The sequence below is a fragment of the Ambystoma mexicanum genome, chromosome 1q, assembly GCF_040938575.1.
Source record: "Ambystoma mexicanum isolate Mex_15411 chromosome 1q, UKY_AmexF1_1, whole genome shotgun sequence".
NCBI classification, from domain to species: Eukaryota; Metazoa; Chordata; class Amphibia; order Caudata; family Ambystomatidae; genus Ambystoma; species Ambystoma mexicanum.
In genome coordinates this window covers 799,745,745-799,769,502 of record NC_090922.1, presented here as the reverse complement: position 1 = coordinate 799,769,502, position 23,758 = coordinate 799,745,745, and the positions used below count along the sequence as shown (strand labels likewise).

Sequence of the window (23,758 nt, the reverse complement as noted above, 5' to 3'; positions counted from 1 at the left end):
CACGTTCCTTAACACTTACGTGTCTTTGTAACAACAACTAGGACAATGACCTTGTTTTAACGCTTCAAAAGGTGATATTCATTTTAGTACCTTATTTTTCATGTAAGATGCTGTCAATCAATAATCCACCATGAACAACAGCTGACACGTGTTTCGCACCACAAGGCACTTTCTCAAAGCTTAACATAAAAATTCAAATATTTAATTTAAAATGTATCATGGTGATGAGTATATTGTAAAAGAAAGAGGACATGTGTGTGCCATACGTTAAAAAAAATTCCAACACAACAACAAAAATAACCTAGTGAATCTGTAGTATTTTGCCTGGGTTTACTGCCCCAGCCTGTGATTCGGGTTTCCAGGGTGATAGTGGGTGGGCCAGGTGGGCTAAGGGTCCCCAAATAAACCCTTAGGCCCCCCCAAGCAACCTTTAGGCCCTCCAAGGAACCATTAGGCCCTCCAAGAAAGAAGGTCTGTGGAGGGCAGTTGACATTGTGGGGTCGTGGAGTTTTGCAACTATGCAGCAATGGCAAGGACAGCACTGTTAGTATAACGCTGGCTTCCATCTGGGAAGCCCAGGCAGAGACATGTTTGCTCTGGGCAGTGGGAAGCCCAGGCAGAGACATGTTTGCTCTGAGCAGTGGGAAGCCCGGACAGAGACATGTTTGCTCTGGGCAGTGGTAAGCCCAGGCAGAGACATGTTTGCTCTGGGCAGTGGGAAGCCCGGGCAGAGACATGTTTGCTCTGGGCAGTGGTAAGCCCAGGCAGAGACATGTTTGCTCTGGGCAGTGGGAAGCCCGGGCAGAGACAGGTTTCCTCTGGGCAGTGATATAGGCCCAGCAGCAGACAAAGCACCACATTAGCACTATGATGGCTCATGTACAGCTCTAAATGAGGCTACACACTGTTGCACAATCAGGCTGTTAAGAAATATCTATTAAAGAATCTGTGTTCATTGCTTTTCAACCCAGCAAATTGCAAAGTCCGTCTTTCTTACAATCCTGATTAAAGACATCTCGAGTTAACACGTGTTCAGCCAGTTCTGTCTCTTAGAATCCAATCAAATTGAATGCTGCTACTTGTATTCCAGTGTTTCTGGTCGGACAATTAAACTACAAATAATGTACAAGAAAGCAGACTAACCAGCCAAGCTGTCAATATGTGCAACACATCTCAGTCCTTACCGTTGAGAGCTTTTTTCCATATTTTGGTGAAGTTGTTGCAAATATCCAGCCCTGTCATGATGCTAGTCGTAGTCCCCTTTCCTACAGAGTATTGGGGTATTGGAAATGCTAGGATGTTGAACCAAAGAACAATCTCATGTCAACTGTAGAAAAGGGACGCATTTAAAACCCAGACATGGATCATCCACACATCCTATACCTCATCCCTTACATGTTTGGGACAGTTTGGCCTTTTCTTGGTGTCACGTGAGGCCCACTCAAGAGATGTGCTTTAGGATTTAACCCCTCCACCCAACACAGAAAATCTAAATGGTGGTACCTATGCACAGAATACCAATATAACTCTTGGCAAACTACTGCGCAGACAACATTGCATGTTTTGCAAAACTAAAGAGCCAACGGAAACATGTGTAATCTGAAGCCTACGGAATTGCAAACTCTTCAATCTGCTATCAGAAATCCTGGGCTCACAGCCAAGCCACTCCACTTGACCAATCTGTGTGATCCTGAGTGAATCACTCTACCTAAATGGGTCTTCCTTTCTTTGGCTTCTGAAATTCGGACCGCCAAGAAATGAGTTAATGGACTACAGTATTGGCTGTTAATAATCCTAATATTGATAAACTAAACAGCACACACCACAGGATGAATTGCCTGTTAGCTTGCTCATGGCACTGTCACTACTTGTGAGTCATGGTTCTCTTGTAACAGGAAAGTGAAATAAACTGAAACTGGGTTTTATACTGCACATCACTGCATTTTCAGTCTATTTTGAGAGGGGTAGGCCCGGAGAGAGAGAGAGAGAGAGAGAGAGAGAGAGATACAGAGAGAGAGAGAGAGAGAGAGAGAGAAAGAGAGAGACAAAGAGAGAGAGAGAGAGAGAGAGAGAGAGAAAGAGAGAGACAAAGAGAGAGAGAGATACAGAGAGAGAGAGAGAGAGAGAGAGAGAGAGAGAGATACAGAGAGAGAGAGAGAGAGAGAGAGAGAGACAGAGAGACAGAGAGAGAGAGAAATTCCCAGACAATAACTACCTTTGCCTATTTGCCACAAAATAATTACTTCTCATTTTTTCATCATCTTTTTTATTTTTAAATGGGGGGGTCCCCCATGCTTCCCCTTTCCCTTCATTACTGCCCATACCCCTAGCCCCTCCCCACCATCTTGTTAGCCCTTACTCCACAATTCCCTAAATATTGCAATGAAAATTCGAAGTAATTACCACAAAGAATTACTCTCGCTGAAACAGGATACATTGTTTTCTGCCTGGTATGTTACGCTCTACCATGTTTTCGCTGTGGAGCTGTACTATGAGCCACTATGGTAGGTGTGTTATACTTTCTTAGTTTTGGTGTGCTACGCTAGCTCATGTTATTTTATGCTCCTTCATGTCATGTTTAAGTTGCTGTGTGACATGTTGTTCAAAGCTGGTCTGTTAGCATCTATGTGTTATGTTCCCAAAAGCATCTTTTCTAGAAATGTTCACATTTGAATTTGATGTTCACCTTCCTTTTGCTTTTATGGGGGTTTACCCGCCCCACACACACCACTGTTTGGACTTCCGCCACACTGCATCAATAACTAACCCTGCCCCATGCTTGAATTGTCCCTTTTTATTTCTTTTTAAAGAAAGGACGGTGGTGGTACTACTACCAATCGGCATCTACGCACCGAGACCAATACGGCCAGGGGCCTAAAGAGACTGAGGTAACTAAAAAAAAAAAAGTTAATAACTTTTTCCTGAAAGTGAGCAGATCACTCGTGCTCTGGATATCAATAGGGAGCGGGTTCCAAAGTTTCACACACACAATAGTGCAAGAGCGGCCAAACCCTCTAGAAATACGGAAGCAATCCACTATTGTGTAGAGGGAGGCTGCTCTTAAAGGCCTTGAGGAAAAGAACCATCTGAGATATTTCATAATGTAAAGAGGGGGCTGGCCATGTAAGGTTTTGTGGGCTGTAAACTTGATCCTTGATTTTACCAGGAGCCAATGTAGGGTTTTCAGAGCGGCTGAGAGAACCTGTCAAAATGCAAGCATTTGTATTCTGGATGACTTGGAGTATATGTAGTGAGGATTCCCTCGCCCCTGCATATGAAGCATTGGAGTAATCCGGATGAGCATTAACGATGGCACATGCAATAATAGCAGAATGCTTAATGCAAGGAGGTGACGGATCAGTCTCAGTGTCATCAATTTGGTAATGAGAAGAGCTGATGACTTCATTTATATGAGAGAAAGATGAGAGGGAAAGATCCATCAGTGATCCTAGTGTTTTAACTTGCTTTTGCATTCTGCTGTTGTGACAAGCTAAAGCAATACAGGGGTACGTTTTAAGAGCCATAGCCAGTTTTGAAGGTTGGGCCACCAGCAAGATCTCAGTCTTGTCTCCATTCGATGATAGCATACACATTTTGGTTATGCTGCATAATGGTAACAGGGTCCGGGGCAAGTTGGAACACGGGCTGGATATCATCTGCGTAGCTCTGGAAGAGAACTCCATGATCTAAAAGGATATCATGTAGCAGGTTTTAGGTAGATATTAAACAGAACAGGAGAGGCACGATCCCTGGTGCAAAACACAGTCTACTAGTTCATCCTGAGATGTATGATTTTTTATAATACATGACATTCTGTTGCAGAAAAAGGGACCAATCCAGTTGGCTGATTTAGCTGACACTCGGGCGACATCCACAACGCGCTGGAGCAAAACAGCATGGTCAATCGTATCGAAGGCAACCGAGAGGTCAAGGAGCATTAACACATCTACTTAGCCCAGGTCCATAATCTGCAGTAATGAGTCCTGAATAGTCAACAGAGCTAGCTTTGTGCCTCTACCTGGATGAAACCATGACTGATAGTTGCCCAGAAAGGAGAATTTTCTATTAAGTCTTGAAGTTGATGAGTGGCAACCTGATCCAGAATTTTCAGATGGAATGGCACGTTGGTTAGAGGATGGTAACTGGTACATTCTTCTGGGTTAATCCAGGTTTCTTCGGGAGGTGGGTAACCCAGGCTTGTTTCAGGGTTTCAGGAACATTACTTTGGGCTATTGAGGTATTTATAAATGTATTGATCAAAGGGAAAGCAGATCTGCACATTCCTTCACAAGGATGCAAGGGCAGGGGTCCTGATGGCAATTTGTAGGTTTTAAGGAAGCCAAAAAGGATTTGGTATCCTCCAAGGAGATAGTGTAGAAATCAAAACTGGGGTCAGACTTACGATCTAAAGGAAGGTCAGTTACGACGGTCACTTTGGCTGTTAGAGATAAGAGGTACTGACACAGCCCAGGAGGACAATCTTATTTCTGATATGCTGTGTCTTTTCTCAGAAAAAGGGCTGTATTTTGTTGCTCCAGGAATCATAAGAAGGTGAAGTCGAAATATATGAATCTGGGGTTTCCCAAGAATGATTGTTATCCTAAAAATCTCTTTGCAAGGAGGCTGGGTCAATTCGGGATGCAAAATATACTTTCTTTGCTTCCTGAATAGCGGCTTTAAAATGAAATCTAACTCTCTTAAAAACTCGACATGCCTCCTGGGATGGATTTCTCCTCCATTTCCGTTCAATGCAAAGGAGCGAGTTTCTGAGGTCCATAAATTCTGGTGTGAACCGTTTGTTTCCTAAATGCTTAGCTTTAATGATTTTAGTTTGAAAGGATGCAATGAAGTTAATGGCTTTGGCCAAGGTGGTATTATAAATGTCAACTATGACCTTCACGTTAGGTTCGGGTTCTATTTTAGTCTGCAAATTAGTCAGGAGTGGATTAAGATTATTTGCATATAGGGTTGGTCTGCTATGGTGGGTAATTACCATGGGAGTTTAATGTACATCGAAAGTGACCGTCCTGTGATCGGACCAATCAATGCAAAGAATGCCTGATCCATCGAATAAAATATTCCGGGTGATAACCCAACCAAGGGTATGACCCCTTTTATGTGTAGGGGGAGTTTTACGACCCTGGCGGTAAGGGGTTTACGCCAGCGTTAGCTGCGCCGACCCCTTACCGCCAATTACGAGGTCCCCTAGCGCCAGGGTGCTTTTAACACCTGCTTTTAGCAGGTGTTAAAATCCATGGCGCTAAGGGACCATGGAGTTAATTACGCCACCGTAATTTACGGTGGCGTAATTAACGCCTTCCCCACTCCCATTATGCCCTATGGGGCAAAAATGGGAATGGGGAAGGGTAAATGGGGATTGGGGACTTACCGCCCCGCCAAGGTCGGAATGGGGCGGTAAATCCGCCAACCACCATGGCGTAAACGTAGTTTACGCCATGGTGGTAAAGTCACAGCCCAGGCGGTAACTTACCGCCTGGGTCGTAATGAGGCCCAATATCAGACAACCAGGATTGAATAGCTAGGGTTTTGGATTCCTCAAATCATTCAAATCTAGATTAAAATCACCTAAAATTATTAGAGAGGAAGAAGGTTTTAACATAGATAAAACAAGTTCCATAAAATGATAACCAAAGCTGTCCAAACATTGAGGGAACGATAGATAATCAGAACTTGTACTGGATATGGTAACAGATTGTTACAATTTAAGCCTAGAACTTCACAACCAGTAACATCTAGGCAGGAGAATGGTGCACAAGTGAAAGAGCTTTTAAAAATAAAGGCTAATCCACCCCCTTTTTACATTGCCATGAGTCATGAGTTTTTTGTAGTCCGCTGGGACTGTAGCCGATAATATAGGTCAGGAATGATCTTTAACCCCTTAAGTGCCAAGGACAAGTATGCTTGTCCTTTTTGCATAGACTTGCATAATAGCCTGGCAGTTAAGCAAGTTTCAGCAATAGCCAAGAAATCAAGATGAAGTCGCGAATCTCGATGTGGTGACACGGAACACGGCGGGCATTAATCGGAGCCCAGCAGGATGCATGTGCGTCTCTGGGCTGTAAATGATTAGGGCAGTCTGAATTTGGTATACAGCAGTTTTCATACTAGGGAGATAAACATTCCGGGACCCAATTGGTTCTGGTCAAATATATAATCATTTCATTTCTGCAGTTAGAGGAAGCTGAACATGAGCAATTAGTCTCATCTTAGTTATGGATGGCCTCTGAGAATCAGGGACTATGAGAGTTCCACAGTCCTCAGCATAAGTCACCCAGGTTTGGTAGTAAAGTTAAAAGAGCCAGGGGGCATGGAGCTGGTATAGTACAGGGGGCACATATCCTGGGGGCTCAAAGGCTCTCTAATTCTCCCTTCCCACTTGCGAGCTTGTTAGCGGATTGATTTTTGTTTTTGTTTTAAAGGGAGTTTTGCTGTTTTCGTTTTTGTTTATTTATTTACCACCTTCATTTTATTTTTGGGGGACATAACACGAGTTTAGTTATACTAGCTGGTTAAGTAGTGTTACATCATGCTATATCATGAGGTGTTTTGTTAGGTTGTTTCACATTAATGTCATGTTGCCCTGTACATGGCGGACAAGTGCTTTGAAAACAGTCAGAAGGTGGGAGGTACCACTCTACAAAACACTCATGTAGATAAATGATACACATGAGCGGCACCAAGTTCATGAAAAGGGTCATAATTCTCAAAATCAGACTTGCAAATGTAAGCTGGTAAGAAGACTCTACATCCTGTTGGACAAAAAGATCAGCGTGCAGCCCTCTATTAACAGTACAAGCTAACTGCAGCCCAGAGTGGACAAAGCTTCATTAAAAAGAGCGCCAGTCTCAACGCAAGAGAAATCCTGCCTCCTACGCTACTATCATCATCCCCATATGATATGATATATGATATGGCATTTATCACGAGCCTATACACAAGTGTTTCAAGAAGTTCCTAACAGGCCTCAAGAACTTCCAGTAAGCCTGGCCTAGGGCTTTACTCCCAGAGGAGTTACAGTTGACAACCCATCCTTATTTAAAAGTGCCGTAATTCCTCCCAGCGTTACTGTCTGTAGACTGTGCCCATATGTGTCCCAGAAAACAGGTAGAAGGGCAGTTGTTCTCCTGTTCCCTTGGGCATGGTTACAACAACCCCAGGGTCACTATGACACTGTAGCACGGATTAAAACTTTAAAGCCTGACCCTCCCCTGAGCCAAGAATGTGCACTGGCATCATAAGAACCTTTCACAGAAAAGGGTGCCAGAACGTCACTGCGTGAAGAAAGACCAATATGCAGCCCCGCCCATCCTGCTGACGCCATTCACATGTGCCTTTCACAATCTATTCTTGACTTCTCCCCATCAGGTCAGCAGACTTGGTAGTCGCAGAATTACTATTCTGGAGTTTGTTTTATGGGTGGTATTAAAAGTACTCCGGGGCAATAAAAACCGGCACGCTTCCAGGGTGTACGCGAACACATCGTGAGCCACTCACACAGCCACCCACTTATTCTAGAAATACCCATTTATTTCTCTGAATCTGCCCTCATGCAAATACTCCCTTCTCCTTCAAACACCTTAAAATGTACCCTCCAAATGATCTGCATTCCTGATGTACTTTGGATGGATGGACCAACATGGAAGACGTCACAAACACTACCCTCCTTCTATACTGCCCCACCCTGTTTGAACCCCCTTTTGTTTTATCTGTAACGTATTTCCCCCACCACTTCAACTCTCTCCTTTTCCTATTTCCCTTCCTCTGCAGACTACGGTCTGAAGAGCTTGGTCGGGGGCAAGTTAAGCCAACTTCCAGCCCAGCCTCACAGCGTTGAAGCCAAAATGGTGGTGATGTAATGAATGCATTAGTTCTGCCAGTATCCCATACTTGGTTGCTTGGCACTGTACAAATGCCTACTTCATGGTTTTGAGAGGACAATTAATGGGACAAGTGTAGCTACTTGATTCTCTTAAAGCAGTGGGGGCAACGCTGAGTGTGTTCCGTCTAGGTGACGAAATAGAGGGGGATGCCTTTTCTTAGGACACGGGGCACAGCCATGACATGGGGTTCAGGGTGTATTTTCTCATTAAGGACGGGTACATATTGCTATAGTTTGATAGACTACTCCCAGGTAAGGCAGCACACTTTCCCCATATCACCTGGCATGGATCAGTCCATCTCATCCCTCACCAGGATGCCAGGCAGATATGGCTCTTGGGTGATTGAGATTCCCTCTGCTTCTCCCTAGTCCCCTTTTGCGTTCCCTACTTCCGCCTCTACCAGGCCAACCCTTGGTTCTGGCATGTCAGCCAGATGGCTTGGTACCCCCAGATTATCCTCCTCGATTACCGGGCGGAACTTTAAAAGCTTTCTGGTGGAGACGCATGCTCACTTCAAGGGCACGCTCCAGCAATCTTGAGTCCATCACACAACCATGCACCGTCTAATTCTAGTGCCACAATATTACAGTACTAGAAAATTCCCTCATGGAACAGTGCTTTGCATCACTACCTTGCTTTCCACTACCAATGATTACACACGCACCCCAACTAAAAAGCATCCACCCTCCTTTTGAACCCCCTGGTACCTTTCCATTTGTTTGTCCGTTCCTTCCTTTCCTCCTCCCACTTGTCTTATCCGTGCCCCCATTTCCTTTCCATCGCAGACCACGGTCTGGTTCACCCCAGGCAGGGCCACCATGCACCACTCTCTGGACAAGACTCAGTAGTGCAAGAGCACTGCATTGGTGATGGGCATCTTACCCAGTGTAGCCATGCTGGCCGCCCAGTAGAGGTGCACCTCAATCAGGGTCACTGTGGGCAAGAGTGCTATTAGCCTGTTTGACCTAAAACATTTCACCTTTTGACCAAATTGACCTTTTATGATAGGTCCAAATTGACCTTTTTGTTTTAGGTCAAATAGGTTAATACCTACTTACCTGAACATGAGGTGCACGGGTTGCAGGGATGACCCCCGCTCCTCATGTTCATGTAAGTAGGTCAAAAGGGGCTAGCGGCGGTGTCCCTTGGATCCTTAACAATGGAGGTCAATTTGGTCAAAAGGTCAAATGTTTTTAGGTCGAATTGCCGAGGTCAATTTGCACAAGGTCAAATCTACGCAAACCGGCAGAGTCGCTAAGTGCCCTGCAGTGGGTGCAAAAACCCATGGAATCAAACAGAAGGCAGCGCTTAGGGAAAAATGATATTGGTGCAAAATAATGGCAGAAAGCGTCATGGAGCAAGCGACAGTGTGTAGCCCCAAAAGAAAATCGCAATGGAGTGAAATAGGAGTGGGGGAACTACAATAATGTACTACATTGGTTGTTAGGCTGGGTGGGCTTCACTGGGGCATTAACCTTTACCGTATAGTGGGTTCACTTGCAGGATTTTAGCTGCCTCCCTCTTGGCCTAGCAGCCAGGTTGCCTCCTGCTCACCAGCTTGTGAGTGGAGACATGTGGGTACCTGCTGGAGACTAGGTAAAGTTCCTCCCAGGGCTGCGACCCACCAACATCGCTGTTTGCCACTTCCCACCCCAAGGACAGACGGCATGAGCCACACCAATGTAACTCCTTTTATAAAACTTGAAGGTTGAAAGGCTGTGCCGGCTCATCCAAGATAAAAACTAGTCATCTGCCGCTTGCACACAGATCTCTGCAGCAGGTGCTTCATCCGACTGAGCAATCCTCAACATTACATTCAAAGTATCGTATCTGCGGGTTTACCAGCTGGGTTACAGGTCAAACAAAATAAGATTGGTACATGAGAAATGTAATTCTGGAAGGGAGAGCGAAATAAAAAAACGATGGGCACATGACTATGAATTAATCATTAGAATGTTCATAATATGATGTGATAGGTTATTTATAAGGCGCTTAATACCCAGAGATTTCTAAGCGTGGACCTGGGGATCGAACATGTGTTGCTCCATGTCATCTTACTTCCAAGGCGGACACGTTGCCCCTGAGCTATACTCCTGAAACCCTTCTGGCCAGGCCTTCATGCTATCATTCTACGCCATTAGACAAGGCGACCAGCTGCAGATAATGAAAGCCTTGCTTCCGTCACCAGAAGGTGCAGTCCAGGCTTACCAGCTTGGTTGCGTCCCCCATGCGCCCTGGAACATAGTCCTCCCCAGTCGTATTTAGGCCTTGTGGGCTAGCAGAGCTGGCAGGACTGCTCTTATTGGTGGCAGCATATTGATTTGCTTACTAGGGAATGGAAGGTTGGCAAGAACAATGCCACTGATTACGATTGGCTCAACACCTTCCATCCGCGTCTTTTTGGTTTTAGTTTGTCTCTCTCGAAGTGAAGAGAATATACACAAATGTGGGTGCCTTGCTTGCTACGCCATAGGGCATGGAGCTGAACCTCATTGATTGCGTTCTACAAGGCCGTGCCTGAACATGCCAAGGCTAGCATGGCGAGTATGGGCATCGCTCGGCTCTTCTTGCTGTGTGCACCTGCCCGAGGGTTTCCAACCTAACTAGAAGTAATCTTTCTCTGTGGGCAAGGATGCCCTGACAGAAGCTATTTTTGCGACTTGCAAGTACAGACCTCTATATACTCATACTGTTTGATTCACTGGGCCTCATTACAAGTATGGAGGCAGCTATGCCGCTTTTAGCGGCATGGCTACCCCCATACCGGGTACCAAGTCCGGGTTCCTTGAATGGGGAAATACCGGGCCATTCAGACCTTGGAGGGCCCAGTATTTCCCCATTCCAGGAACCCGGACCCGGTACATCCCCATTCCCATTTGAACCCCCATGGGGCTCAATAGGAATGGGGAGGATGCTAACAACGGGCCCATTAATGACGGGCCCGTTGTTAGCATCCTGGCCTGCTCGCGGGACCCGCTAAGGACGCCTGGTAAAACCAGGCGTCCTTTGCGGGTCCCGCGAGCATACCTCGTAATGAGGTGGTAGCGGGTTAACGGCACCGGCAGCACTACCGGTGCTGTTAACTCCCTACCGCCTACCGTGTAATGGGGCCTACTGTCACCATTGCCTGTATGCAAACAGGTTCCTGTGTATTGTGGTGCATATTTGGAAGCATGTATGATGTAACTCCTGGGAGTTTAGGATACTCACAAATTGGGCCCCCCATGGCACCATTGGCCATTGCAGATAAAACAATCCAACTGCTGTGTCCTGCCACTAAACAGGAGCAATACTGAAGACTAGACTGAGCTAATAGCTATAAATAAAATGGTCCCTTTGCAGCCACCATCTTGTGTGAGTTACATATTTCATGTTTGTGCAACTAGTACTTGCTTAAATGGTCACTCATTAGGTTTATAATTCTTAGTATCTCAAACTAAGTGTTTGAAGGGGATGTATGGGTGCCCTTTACCTTCATGAACGTCGCCATACCTTCACTTTGTCACTTTTACTTCTCCATACCTTTACTTCTCTTGTCTTTCACTTCTCCTAGCATTCACTTTGTCATTATGTATTTTCTCCCCTATATTCTTCCTTCTAGTCCACTTAACCCCAACTGACCGTAACCTTAACCACATCCATTGCCACCAGGACAATGTGAAGATGCAGACGAAGTAAAAGCATGAAGCAGTAAAGGCACAACGAAGTAAATGTCTGGTAAAGTGGATATAGATATGCAGACAAAGTTTTCTGGGTGACGTAAAGAGGGGATACCACTTAAGGGGGTTGTTACACATATATAGAATTTTAAAACTACACTTCCAGAGCCTAGTGCAATATGATGCTTGATCCCTTCTATTATTATTTATCTCCACATCCATTCAGTGATCGGTAACAAATTCATGTCAATGGGCCTCATTACGACCTCGGCGGTAGCCATGCTGCTATTGGCGGCATGGCTGCGGCCAAAATCGCATCCGGGTCCGGGTTCCCAGAATGAGGAATTACCGGGCCATTCCGAGTTCGGAGGGCCCGTTAATTCCTTCTTCTAGGAACCCGGACCGTCCCCATTTCCATTTCAGCCCCCATAGGGCTGAATGGGAATGGGCGAGGGAGCAAACAACGGGCCGATTACGAGCGGCCTGTTGTTTGCTCCCTCCTCCCCTTGCGGGACCCGCTCTGCACGTCTGGTGAAACCAGACGTGCAGACCGGATCCCGCGAGGGGACCTCGTAATCAGGCGGGACGGGGTTGATGGCGCCGGCACCTTTACTGGCGCCGTTAACCCCGTCCCACCTGGGTTATAATGAGGCCCAATGAGTTTATATCCTGGTCCGTTGACATTTACAGGGTTTCTTGGGGGTGGGTGCTTCAACTAGTGAGAACAGGGAACTGCAGTTTAAATAGAAGGGAATAAAAAACAGATCCTAACAGCTCAAGTAAGCTTAATTAAGGTATATAAATATTGCTAAAAATATCTTACTTTGTCATACCATAAGCGGTAATCAGAGTTATTTACTCCCAGTCTAAGGCAATGTGAAAACTGAAATATGAGGACTTACTTGTCAGTGTCAATATTTAGTCCACAGTACTTTTGGATGGAGATGACCTTATCCAGCAGCTGTAACTCCTTATCCCTCCCTTCGATGCTTTTTAAGATGTTCACTGCCAATGAACCGGATGTGTATCTTGCTGATGTGTTAGGATAGGACAGGGTTGATAAAGGTTCTAAATGTTTCCACGGTCATGGATCGCCAGGGTTCACTAAAGGCGAAGTGTGCATAGCAGCAGTCTGTGCCAGGGCATACTCCTTTAAAGTAAGGTCCAGCAATATTAACAAATCCTCTGCATTATTGCCTTTCAATACTTTGTATGTCGCATCAGTGAGTAGAGTGATATTATTCACTTCTGCAAATGAGTCCTGAGGAAGTGCCAGTGGTGCAACATAAACGTCGATTCAATCATCTGTTACTCCCACATACGACACTAGGAAAAATCAAAACATACCTTTCATTCATGAATTCAAGTGCTCATTTCTGAGCTCCTGTAAACCAGATGCCATGTAAAAGGCTCTCCGATGACTAGTCATCAATCGGTCTGTGAATGAAGTTGGAGGTTTGTGAAATATACTAGGGGGTTGCACACAGTGCAGTTGATGTGGCCGAGTGTGCGAATACGGCCTCTACTGGCACCAGCCATGTGCCACTGCACTACTGCTGGGTGGCCAGCACAGCAGCAACATACATCACTGCAAAGTGGATCCACTAGGCCTACATGACTGGAAAACATCCAAACATGCGAACATGGAAATCATCAACCCCATCGAAGCTATAAGATTGGGCAATATATGGATAATTACTGTGACAACGGAAGAGGTGCTTTACTCGAAAAGAAACAGAACCCCCTCTTGATATCACTGGTGGGAACGCTCGAGCTATAGATGTTTATTTGGAACACAGGACAGCCAAACCCCCACTCCTGCCTTTTCTTTGTACCCTACCCTACCCACATGGTTGTGAGCTTGACTCATGCTTTCTTATTGCTGATGCCCTAGTGCACTATTGTACAGACTGCACCAAGAATCAAGGATCAGCGATGTTCTCAGGAAGCAGCCTTTGATTATAAAAACCTTGGTCCAACACACCTGGGTGGTTAACAAAGGGGGGATAAGTACAGTCTTGTTGACTGAAGTGAACAGGGACAGGTTGGCTCCTTGACAGCGAGATATTATACTTAGGGTTGTACACGGTGTTCTTGTCCTTCTAGGATATATTTTAATTCCCAAGATTACATAAGAGCGTGTGAGCTGTACTGTGCAACATATTGTCAGCCTGGGGACTCACTTCAAATAGCCCAGGCAGTAGCATTATAAATCCACGGATGGGCCACGTGAAAGGTGGACGAGGATATGCACAAACAGGATAAGCGGAGGGAGATGGGGCAGATGGCTGTGCTTCTGAATGCCGCGACAGCATGGCACCCTTGTGTGACATGTTCCTGTGATGCAAGCATGTCTTCAGCTCAGGGGCAGTCAGGCTGTGAGACCTTCTCTTCTGCATCCCCTGGGTGTCATATCTGGGCGCATGAAAAAAAATACGCACACGGGAGGATAAGAAAATAAAACCCCTTTTACTTGCTTGCTTTGCCCCAAACTGCCAGGCTCTATAGAGAGGAAACCTGTGAGCAACTCCTAGCACGCACCAATGAGGGTGGGCTTTGAACCGTGGCTCCTTTGGGAGCAATGCCTTGGACTGAGCTGCCTGGGCGTTCTTGAGGCTGCCAAGGAGAGTTAAGGATTTAAGGAGCTGTTTACAGTAGAGTTGGAGGCTGTATTACATGATATGATAGGTTATTTATAATGCGCTTAATACCAATAGGTTTCTAAGGCAGACCCAGGATTCGAACCTGTGTTGCTCGCTTGTCTTGCTTCCAATGCAAGCGCGATGCCCCTCAGCTAATCCTCTTAAACTGAGATGTGACCTCTCCTGCGACTTAATCTGCAGAATCCAATCTTGTCTACTCATGTCAACCTGGGCTGCTGTTATATTGTTCTCTTAAAAACAAGCACAGCAGGATTTCTTCGGTTCAGCAGGGCTGTAGGGTGCGCTCACCGGTTTATATTCTCAGGTCTACTTCGGGCATTATGGGCTTTTTCATGAACCAAGTGCCGTTTGCTTGCATTCATTATTTATTTGGATGTTTTGTGGAGTGCTACATGTCCTCTTCTGGCAGTTTCGTAGATCTTGTCGACCTTGTTCAAAGCAACCTGACATTAATTACTAGCCCCCAACAAAAAGCCTAGACTGAGAGCAAAGGGCTGCACGTCCCGACTGGCAAAGGAGAAAGCAGATTCCCACCCAAGAGTTGTTGTGTGCCCCACCAATTCCCACAGCCATGCTGGCACTCCCCTTACCGTCCCAGGAACTCGACTCCACCCAGTTGGCAGCATTGAAGAGAGAGGCAGTTCCCCCATAGCAGGCGTTGGTGGTGTCGATCCCCTCAATATCTGTGTTCCCAGAGTCCTCAAACAGCTGCATCAGCACAGTCTTGACTGCCTTGGACTTGTCAATGATGGTCTCGGTGCCCACCTCCAGTCGACCAATGGAGGAGCCCTGGAGGTTGTTTCTCTCCATGAGCCGCTGCACTACGGTCAGACAGAGGGAGTTGATGTCCTCGCGGTCCGAGCAAAAGCCCATCCTGGTCTGGCCCAGGCCAACCGTGTACTTGCCAGCATCCACCCCGTCATACTTCTCGAGCTCCTGCTGCTCCACATACTGCGAGGGGAAGTAGACCTCCAAGGCAAGGATACCCACATCCTGCGGCCATGAATCGGACCTGGCCTTGAACAGCGCCGAAGCAGAGGCAAAGCTGTGGAGAAGAAAGACTGATATTAGAAGGCTCAGCCATAGGGGGGGATGTGTTCCCTGTGCTCCTAATGCCCAAGCACAATGCTGCCATGTAACATACACACTCATTCATCCGCCAAGCATTGGGCATGCTTAGAAAAAGGTTCACCCCATTGAGAAGTGGTCGATGTATAAATACTGCACATTTACTCTACACACAAACTCCTTGAAAGGCACACCCTAGAGCTGTGCTCAACACAAATGTATTGCAACTTCAATGCAGAAGCGGAATTTGTAATAACACTCAAGTGTGTTAATGTTAGTACTGTACATTATTGAAATATCCCATGAAAGTGCGGTGAACTGAAAGTGCGAGGGTAGTGACAGGTGAGCTTGCAGAAGAACCATGTGAGATGTTAGTGAACAGCAGGTCACAACCTCAGTCAGTTGCTGTGCAGGGGCCCCTTAGGGCGTAAAGGGTGGATGGACATTCACCAGCTAAGGGGCCACAGTTACTTGGTGGGGGGACCTTGGTTTAGGGTATGGCATGGAAAGGGAATTAAAACTGGTATAATAGTTCCATGAGTGAATCTCTCCAATTAGAGATCGGAAGTGCAAATCCCACCATTGCTAAGGTTACCCTTCACCCTTCCGAAGTTGATAAACTGAGTACAGAAGTGAATCTGGCATGTTCAGAAGCATGAGGTGATGCCTGCATTATGCACAGCCGGGAAATTGACTTGGGGTAGGTTCCCATTGTGACTGGAGAACCATCCAAGGGAGGCACGTCAATTACACCAGCGACACACTATGTCGCTCACCTGTTCCAGCAAAGTCTTTAAGCATCAGGCTAGTTAAGTACTGCCAATGCAAAGCCAGACAATAGCAAAGACATTGGCCATTGCAAGGAAATTATTGTAGCCTTTTGGGCTAGTGCAACATAACCCAGTCCAGCATGGAATACATTCAAATCAAATTCTCTCACGTGGTCTACTCTTGATGGAGCGAGACTTCTTCTAGAAAGAGCAAGGAACCCAATACAAGTCAAACAAAACACTCTGGAAGATAGGGGAACAAATACATTATGGAAAGGAACTCTGGGTAAATTTTCTTGGTAATGCAATGTAACATGGCCTGGTTTAATGCAACTTGGGTGGAGCTCCAAATAAAGTACATCATTCACAACAGCGAGACCCTATTTTGCCCACTCACGTGTCTATTCTTTCAAGCATTGATTTAGCAAAGTACCCTCAACACAGCTCTAGAAAATGTCATACACATCTCCCTTTCCAGGCCAAACATTATAGGCTTTAAATGAGCAAAATAAGATCCCATCATCGGAACCACCCTGTAACTACGTTAAAGCAGCACTTAGCTTGTGTCTGACTCTCACTGGAGCTCAATAGAGGACTGACTATATGCAGAGGGGTGTGAGAGGGCCAATGCAAGTGAAATCAAGGAGAGGGATACAGTAGGACTATATCAGTAAATCAACTCTGGGAAAGTCCCTTTCTAGGTGCAGACCATATAAACTGACGCGCATTGATCACACCACCAACACATTCTTGTGCCTATTCATTTGTCTGTATTCTGGCAAAATCTATATTTCACTAATACAAAGCTGTAATTCTTTGACTGGAGTGATGTCCTGCTGTGTGAATCGGTTGTCAGGCCCCGGCTGTGTGGGCCTTAGCTGTCATGAAGTTCTTGCTGCTGGTGATGTTTTATCTTGAATCCTTTGTTGGTATTATGCCCATAGGACATTGGCAAATTGTTGTTGGCGTAGGAAGAGGACATTTTACCATTACACTCCAACATACTTGCTACCTGAAGTTTATTCAGACTATTCCAAGATGGTTGACAATGTGCTTTTTGGTGATTCTGCCTGCTCCATGATGCAGAGGGTCTTGAATTTGATCATAGCAGCAACCGGGAGCCAGTGGAGTGATATTTGGGCTGGAGAGATGCCGTCCCTGGGCTTGAGGCCAAGATTTTTTTATTGGACATTTATAAAGGCACTTATACAACAAGACAGTGTTTCAAAGCAGCACACGGCAAGAAGGGAGGGTAACAAGGGAGAAAATAAACAATGGAAATAACAATAAATAAATAGAAAGAAACAGTGGTCCTACTAGGCCTTGTGACATTCAGAGCATGCAAGTGCAGTGAAAAGAAAAAGGAAAAAAGGGTGGGGGGTGGGTAAGTGCTATTAGGGTGCCCTAGGGGAGAAAGTGCCAGAGGAGCCTGTTGGGGAGGCAAGAGGTAAGTGCATGAGCAGAGACATCACAGGGAAAGAGGGAGGTCTACTGCCCAACAGCTAAGTGCAGGGCAGAGGCAAAACCACCCGACATGCGGGTGTGGGCCTAGTGGGCAGTGCAGGCGGGTGCTGGGGACGATTGGGCAGAATGCCAGGACACAATTTGACTCTTGAGGGGTCACGCCACCCATCTCAGCAACAGAGGGAATGGTTAGCATGGGAGGTGGAGGCGGAAGGAGGAGAAGATAAATGGCTTGAGTTGTTTGCGGAACTTGGGGTGGTCCGGTTCAAGACTGAGAGAAAGAGGCAGACTATGCCATATGAGGAAGCAAGCTGAGGAGAGAGATCTGCCCTCAGCTCTCTGCTTGGAAAAGTGTTTGGTCAGCAGAGAGTTGGAGCCACAGGATCAAAGGGATCTACAAGGAGAGTATTTGGTAAGAGAGTTGCATGTAGAGTGGGTCCAGTCCCCATACAGCCTTGAGGATGATGCAGAGGGTCTTCAATTTGATCCTTGCAACAACCAGGAGTCGAAGGAGAGATTTTTGAGCTGGAGAGATGCCGTCCCAGGGCTTGAGGCTAAGGCTAAGTCTTGCAGCCCTATTCTGGATTAGTTGAAGAGGATGGAGGGAGGAAAGAGGCAGGTTTAGAAAGAGGCTGTTACAGTAATCTAGCCTGGAGAGGACCATAGCTCTAGAGACATTGAGCGTCTGGGGAAGGTGAGGAAAGGATAAATGCCTCTAAGGAGGTGAAGTTGAAAGGGGGCCTTCTTGGCAAGGTCCAAGATGTGAGGAATAAAGGAGAGAGAGGAGTCAAAGATGATCCTGATGTTTCTGGCCTCAGTAGAAGGAGAGGGAGGTGAGCCCATAGAGAGCGGCCAGAATACAGGAGGGAAACGGGGAGCAGGTGTCCCGATAGGCAGGATCTCGGTCTTACTGGCATTAAGACATAGAGCAGTTGAGGTGCACCAAGACTGAATAGCAGACTGGCAGTCAGGGGTGATAGAAGAGGAAGAGGAGGAGGAAGAGGGGAACTTGAGGAAGAGTTGTGTGTCATCTGAGTAACACTGGAAATGGCACAAGAGATCAGTTCAGCCAGAGGTGCTAGGTAGATGTTAAAAAGCCAAGGTGAGAGAATAGAGCCCTGGGGAACAAGACAAGCAGAGAGAGTGGTGGAGGAGGAGAAGGAGCCCAGTAGCATCTGAGAAGGGCGGTCAGTAAGGAAGGAGGTCAAACAATCCAGTGCCCGGTCTGAAATACCAATGAGGATAGAATGGTTGACCGTTTCAAATACGGAAGAGAGATCAAGGAGAATGAGAACAGCAGGAGAGTTAAATCTGCAAGCAATTCTTCATGTGTGTTCAGCAGAGCGGTTTCCGGGTCTCTGGATGCTCGGAATCCAGATTGATGGTCATGTAAACAACCAGCGAGCTCAGGGTGTTGGGTCAGTTCGGGATTACCAACTTCTCCAGGAGTTTCCTGAGGAAGGGTGTAGTAGAGAGAGGGCGGTAGTTGACCAAACACAAACGGTCGGCAGAAGGCTTTTTAAGGAGAGGGTGCACAAGGGAGTGCTCGAGAGAAGAAGGGAAGTTCCAGATGCTAGGGAGTGGTTGCAGAAGTCAGCAAGAGACGGAGTGAGGGAGTAAATGGAGGAACAAGGGGACACCTGTTTGGTTGAGGCCTTCATAGAGCGGACTACTGTAGAGAGCTCATCTGTTGTGATAGGTGAAAAGGAGGAGAGTGGGTGCGGGTGGAAGAGAGGCCAAGGGAGGCACTGGGCCAGGGGGGGTAAAGGAAGGAGGGGAGGAAGAGAGGTCAGAATGTCGGAAATAAGGGTGGCCAGTGCAGTACAGAAGGCCTGAGAAGGAAGAGGTGAGGTGAAGACTGCACATGGATTGACTAATCCTTTACACATTTTGAAGTGTCAGCCGTGTTGTTAGAGGCTCCAGCGATACATGCCTGTATGTGAGCCCTCTTCTTGGAGCGGATGGAGAGGCGGTATTGCCTTTGGAGTATGCAACAGGCCAGATGGTCACACAGGCCAGGATAACTCTCGCAGTCCTATTCTGGATTAGTTGAAGGGGGCGAAGGGAGGATACATGAAGATTGAGGAAGAGGCTGTTGCAGTAGTCAAGCCTAGAGAAGACCACAGCTCTGAAGAAGCCATTGAGTTTCTGGGGAAAGGTGAGGAAAGGAAGAATGCCTCTGAGGAGGTACAGCTGATAGTGGGCCTACTTGGCAAGGTCTGTGATGTGAGGAGAGAAGGAGAGAAGGAGAGAGAGGAATCAAAGATGACAGCAAGGTTTTTTGCCTCACAAGAGGGTAAGGGTAGGGGACTCACAGAGCAGCCAGAGGGTGGGAGGGAAGGGGGCAGCTGGGGTGCCATTGAGAAGGATCTCAGTTTTACTGGCATTAAGGCATAGAACTGTGGAAGCACACCATGACTGAATAGTGGTCAGACAGTCAGGGATGAGAGAGGAGGCAGTAGAGGGAAGCTTGAAGGAGAGCTGCATTGCATCTGCATAGCACTGGAAGTGAGGAGACAAGGAGGACATCAGGTGGGCCAAAGGGGCAAGGTAGATGTTGAAGAGCCACAGTGAGAGGATAGAGCCTTGAGGGATGCAGCAGGTGGAGAGTGTAATAGGGGAGAGAAAAGAGCCCATTTGAACCTGGGAACAAGGTAAACCAGTCCAGTTCCAGGCCCGTGATGCCAAGGATGTCACAAGGCCGATTTGTCAGAGTGGCATGATTGACTGTGTCGAAGACAGAGGAAAGATCCTGAAGGATAAGAACAAATGGATCATTGGAATCGAGATTTGAGAGCAAGTGTACACTGGTGTTCAGTAGAGAGGTTGTCATACCTCTGGCTGCTCTTAGGCCAAACTGGTGGTCATGGAGACAACCAACAGATTCAATGTAGTGGATAGGCCGGGAGATGGCCAGCTTCTCCAGGAGTTTTCCCAGGAAGAGGGTAATGGAGATAGGGCAGTAGTTAGCCAGGCGGAAGCAGTCAGCAAAGGTCTTTTTAAGGAGAGGATGCACATGGGAGTGCTTGAGGGGTGGCGGAAAGGAGCCAGTGGCAAAGGAGTGATTACATAAATCGACCAAGGCTGGCTCAAGGGAGGCAATGTTGTCCTTGATAGTTCTGGAGGAGCAGGGGAGCATCTGTTTGGAGGAGATTTTCATAGAGAGGACTTGTCTAGCGACCTAATTCAGTGCTATGGGCGCGAAAGAGGAGAGTAGTAGAGAAGAGGAGAGGGGAGAAGGAAGAGGGGACAGGGGAGAGGGACGCCAAGGGAGGCTGGGGAGGGAGAAGGTAGTGGAGTAGAGTAGAGTGAGGATAGGATGTCCTGAGTTTTGGTGAAGAAGTGGGAGGCCAATGAAGTACAGAGGGTGATGGATGGTGGAGGAGAAGCAGAGACTTCAGTAGGGGTTGGCGAGTTTCTTGCAAATTTTAAACAGTTAACCATAGTTGTTACTGGCCCCAGAGATACGGGCTTGGATATGGGCCTTCTTCTTCGAGTAGATGGAGAGTCTGCATTGCCTTTGGAGTAGGTGGCAGGCCAGTCCATCAGAGGATGTGCCTGATGCCCGCCACTTCCACTCAGCAGCTCTGCACTTGCTTTTCAGAGAAGCTTGGCCGGAGTCATACCAGGTGTTGCACTTCGAGGTTGGCTTCATGCGGATCCTCATGACAGGGGCAAGGATGTCCAGGGTGTTGGTGATAGAGAGATGAAGATTAGCAAGGGCAGAATCAGTGTGGGAGCCAGTGGCAGGCAGGAGTGAGAGGGGGAATGAAAGTGGCAGCAAAATCAGCAACTGACACTCGCTTCATCGGTCGAATGACTGAAAAGGAGACTGGCAGTGCAGGCAGACAGAGGCTTAGCCGGGGGACCCAAGTGATCCAGATCAGATGACAGGAGAGCATGGTCAGACCAGGAGACAGGTGTAGTGAGAGGGTTGGAGATGGGGACTTCTGCTGAGATGAGAGCATCCAAGGTATTTCCAGCTGAGTGCGTCAGACCGGAGGGTTGAATGGTGCGGGAAAGAACGTCACAGCGGCTGCGGAAGAGACCAGTGGCCAAATTAGAAGAGTCAAGGTGAATATTGAAGTCTGTGAGAAGTAGAAACTTGGAGGTGGAGGCAAGAGGAGAAGAGGGGAGTTCAGACCACTCAGAGGAAGAGGGAGACCGGACCAGTGATCCTGTAGATGGTGGTAGTCTTCAAGAAGGAGACAGATATCAGAGGAGTGTTTAACAGCAGAGCGAGGGTTGAGGGTAGCTAAATGAAGCTGCTTGCCACCTTCGAAGGTCTTCTGAGGAGGGGGACAGGGATGTGGTACGGCCATCGGTGTTGGAGCAGGGGCATGAAGGGTGCCTATATGACCACATGTAACAGCAGAAACTAAACGGCAAGTCCTGGCATGCAAAGAGAAAAGGCAGGGTTGCCTCGGGATGTCACACATAACATGGAGTCACCTGGCACCTTCTTCAGAAAGATCAAAGATTGAATCCCACAAGGACGCGGCAGGAGTTTATTTCAACATAACTCTGGTGTTAGACATCTAATATGTTGGTGTCCCATCCCCAACACCTATCCATTTACTGCCTTTTCTAGGACACGGGGACACACATTTGTGACATTGTCAGCAGATGAGGACCTTCAGCCAGGCCCATGGAGGCGGCCCTTTCCACACAGTGCCTAATGTCATGCTTCGCCCCCTCATCACAAGGACTCTGCTGCTCTCTACCTGTCATAGGCATCGTTTCACGCTGTCACTGATTTTATCCGGATCACTCGTTTTGGAAGACAGGTAATGCACCTTGCAACTCGTCTGTGAAACAGAACTTTGTTTTGTTACCCTTGAGCTGCCTAATCACAAATCCTGCTCTCCTCTAGTATATGTACAATCCTGAGATATTTGTAATGTTTATATTGTAGCTGGCCACTCCTGTCTCTGTGGTTATCTATGTGTGTATAGATGTAGAGAGGCTGAGCTATACAAAGGTCACAAAAGGCTGCACACCAGGTTTGCTGCAATCACCTGGCACCTACTGAGAAGCTGAACTAATGCACTGGCTCCGCAGGGGGCCCAGCGGTGCTGGAGGGGATCCCTGAGTCAATGGGCAGGGTTGGGGGGAAGGTGGGGGGCATCACCATAACCAAGCTCGCATGCACCAGCGGCAGAGGCAGGGGAGGTCACCCTTAGGAACCTCATGCCCAGTGCTCCCCCACTGCCTGCCTCGCACTAGGTTTCCTACCTTTAAGGAAAGTAGGTCCACAGGCCAGAAGGCTTCCAAGCACTGCATTCTGCTGCCCACTGGTTGCTAGAGCAACATGCTGGAGCCCGTCCGTGCACTAGACTTGTTCTGGAGCGCTGCCATTGCCCCTCCCGAGGCAAGAACACTGAAGCAGCAGCGTGTGTACATGAAAATAAGTTTAACACAAAACATGCAGTGTATGGATGTGTTGCTTTGTGTGTGCACAAGAATATGTGTGTGCATGTGAGAGACTGTGTATGCAAGTCTAGAAACACTTGTGTACAGGTACGTTATAAATGACTTATCATATCAACAGCAATATGTGCATTTCTTTGGCAGCGAGGGCTGTGTCATGAGTTATTTATAGTGATACTGGCAACCTATTTTTTGCGTGCAAAACCATTAAAGTGCTATATTAGGAATTCTTGTAAAGATTGTCACTGCCCTTCATGAAAGTGATTTACTGTGACCATAACAACATCAAAGTGTTTTTACACTGGGGATGTTGAGATCTATATTATGGGTGCAGCTTCATGTAGTGATTTACAGTGGCAATACTGGCATATGAAAACACTAGATAAGCAATTGTAAATTGTGTGGTTTTTACCCAAGTTTTTCTCTCAACAAATGTACTGCAAAGCCGACCATTTCAACATATTATTGTAAAACAATTGTCAGAGGAAGAGCATGCTCTTAGACACCTGCCTAATGCTTTTACACCTGTTACCATTAAACATAGTTACCTAGTCACGTGGCTGATTCCGGGTTAATCCTACTTGCCGCAGCTCGAGAAAAACCTGACCCCTTAAAGTCTCTTTCCTACATAGGACAATTAGAGCTGGGAGGCATTTATCTCACTAACAAGAAAAGTACTGCTGCTTTTATTGTTTATCTAGCAGTGGAAATGACTTCAAATTACTTTAATGTATATATGTATTTATGAGTTAGGAGGTAAAAGGGGGTGAGAAGGGGTTTGGTCTAGCGGTGGTAGTGAAGGG

General features: G+C 46.9%; 1 protein-coding gene across 1 annotated transcript in view; it reads right to left on the bottom strand.

Moving 5' to 3' along the window:
* Positions 1 to 23,758, bottom strand: part of HMGCS2 (3-hydroxy-3-methylglutaryl-CoA synthase 2) — an 84,695-nt gene that overhangs the window by 41,234 nt on the left and 19,703 nt on the right. The window contains exon 2 of the mRNA XM_069641392.1: positions 14,814 to 15,268. Within this exon, the coding sequence (XP_069497493.1) occupies positions 14,814 to 15,268 (455 nt within the window). The remainder of the gene's footprint in view (positions 1 to 14,813; positions 15,269 to 23,758) is intronic.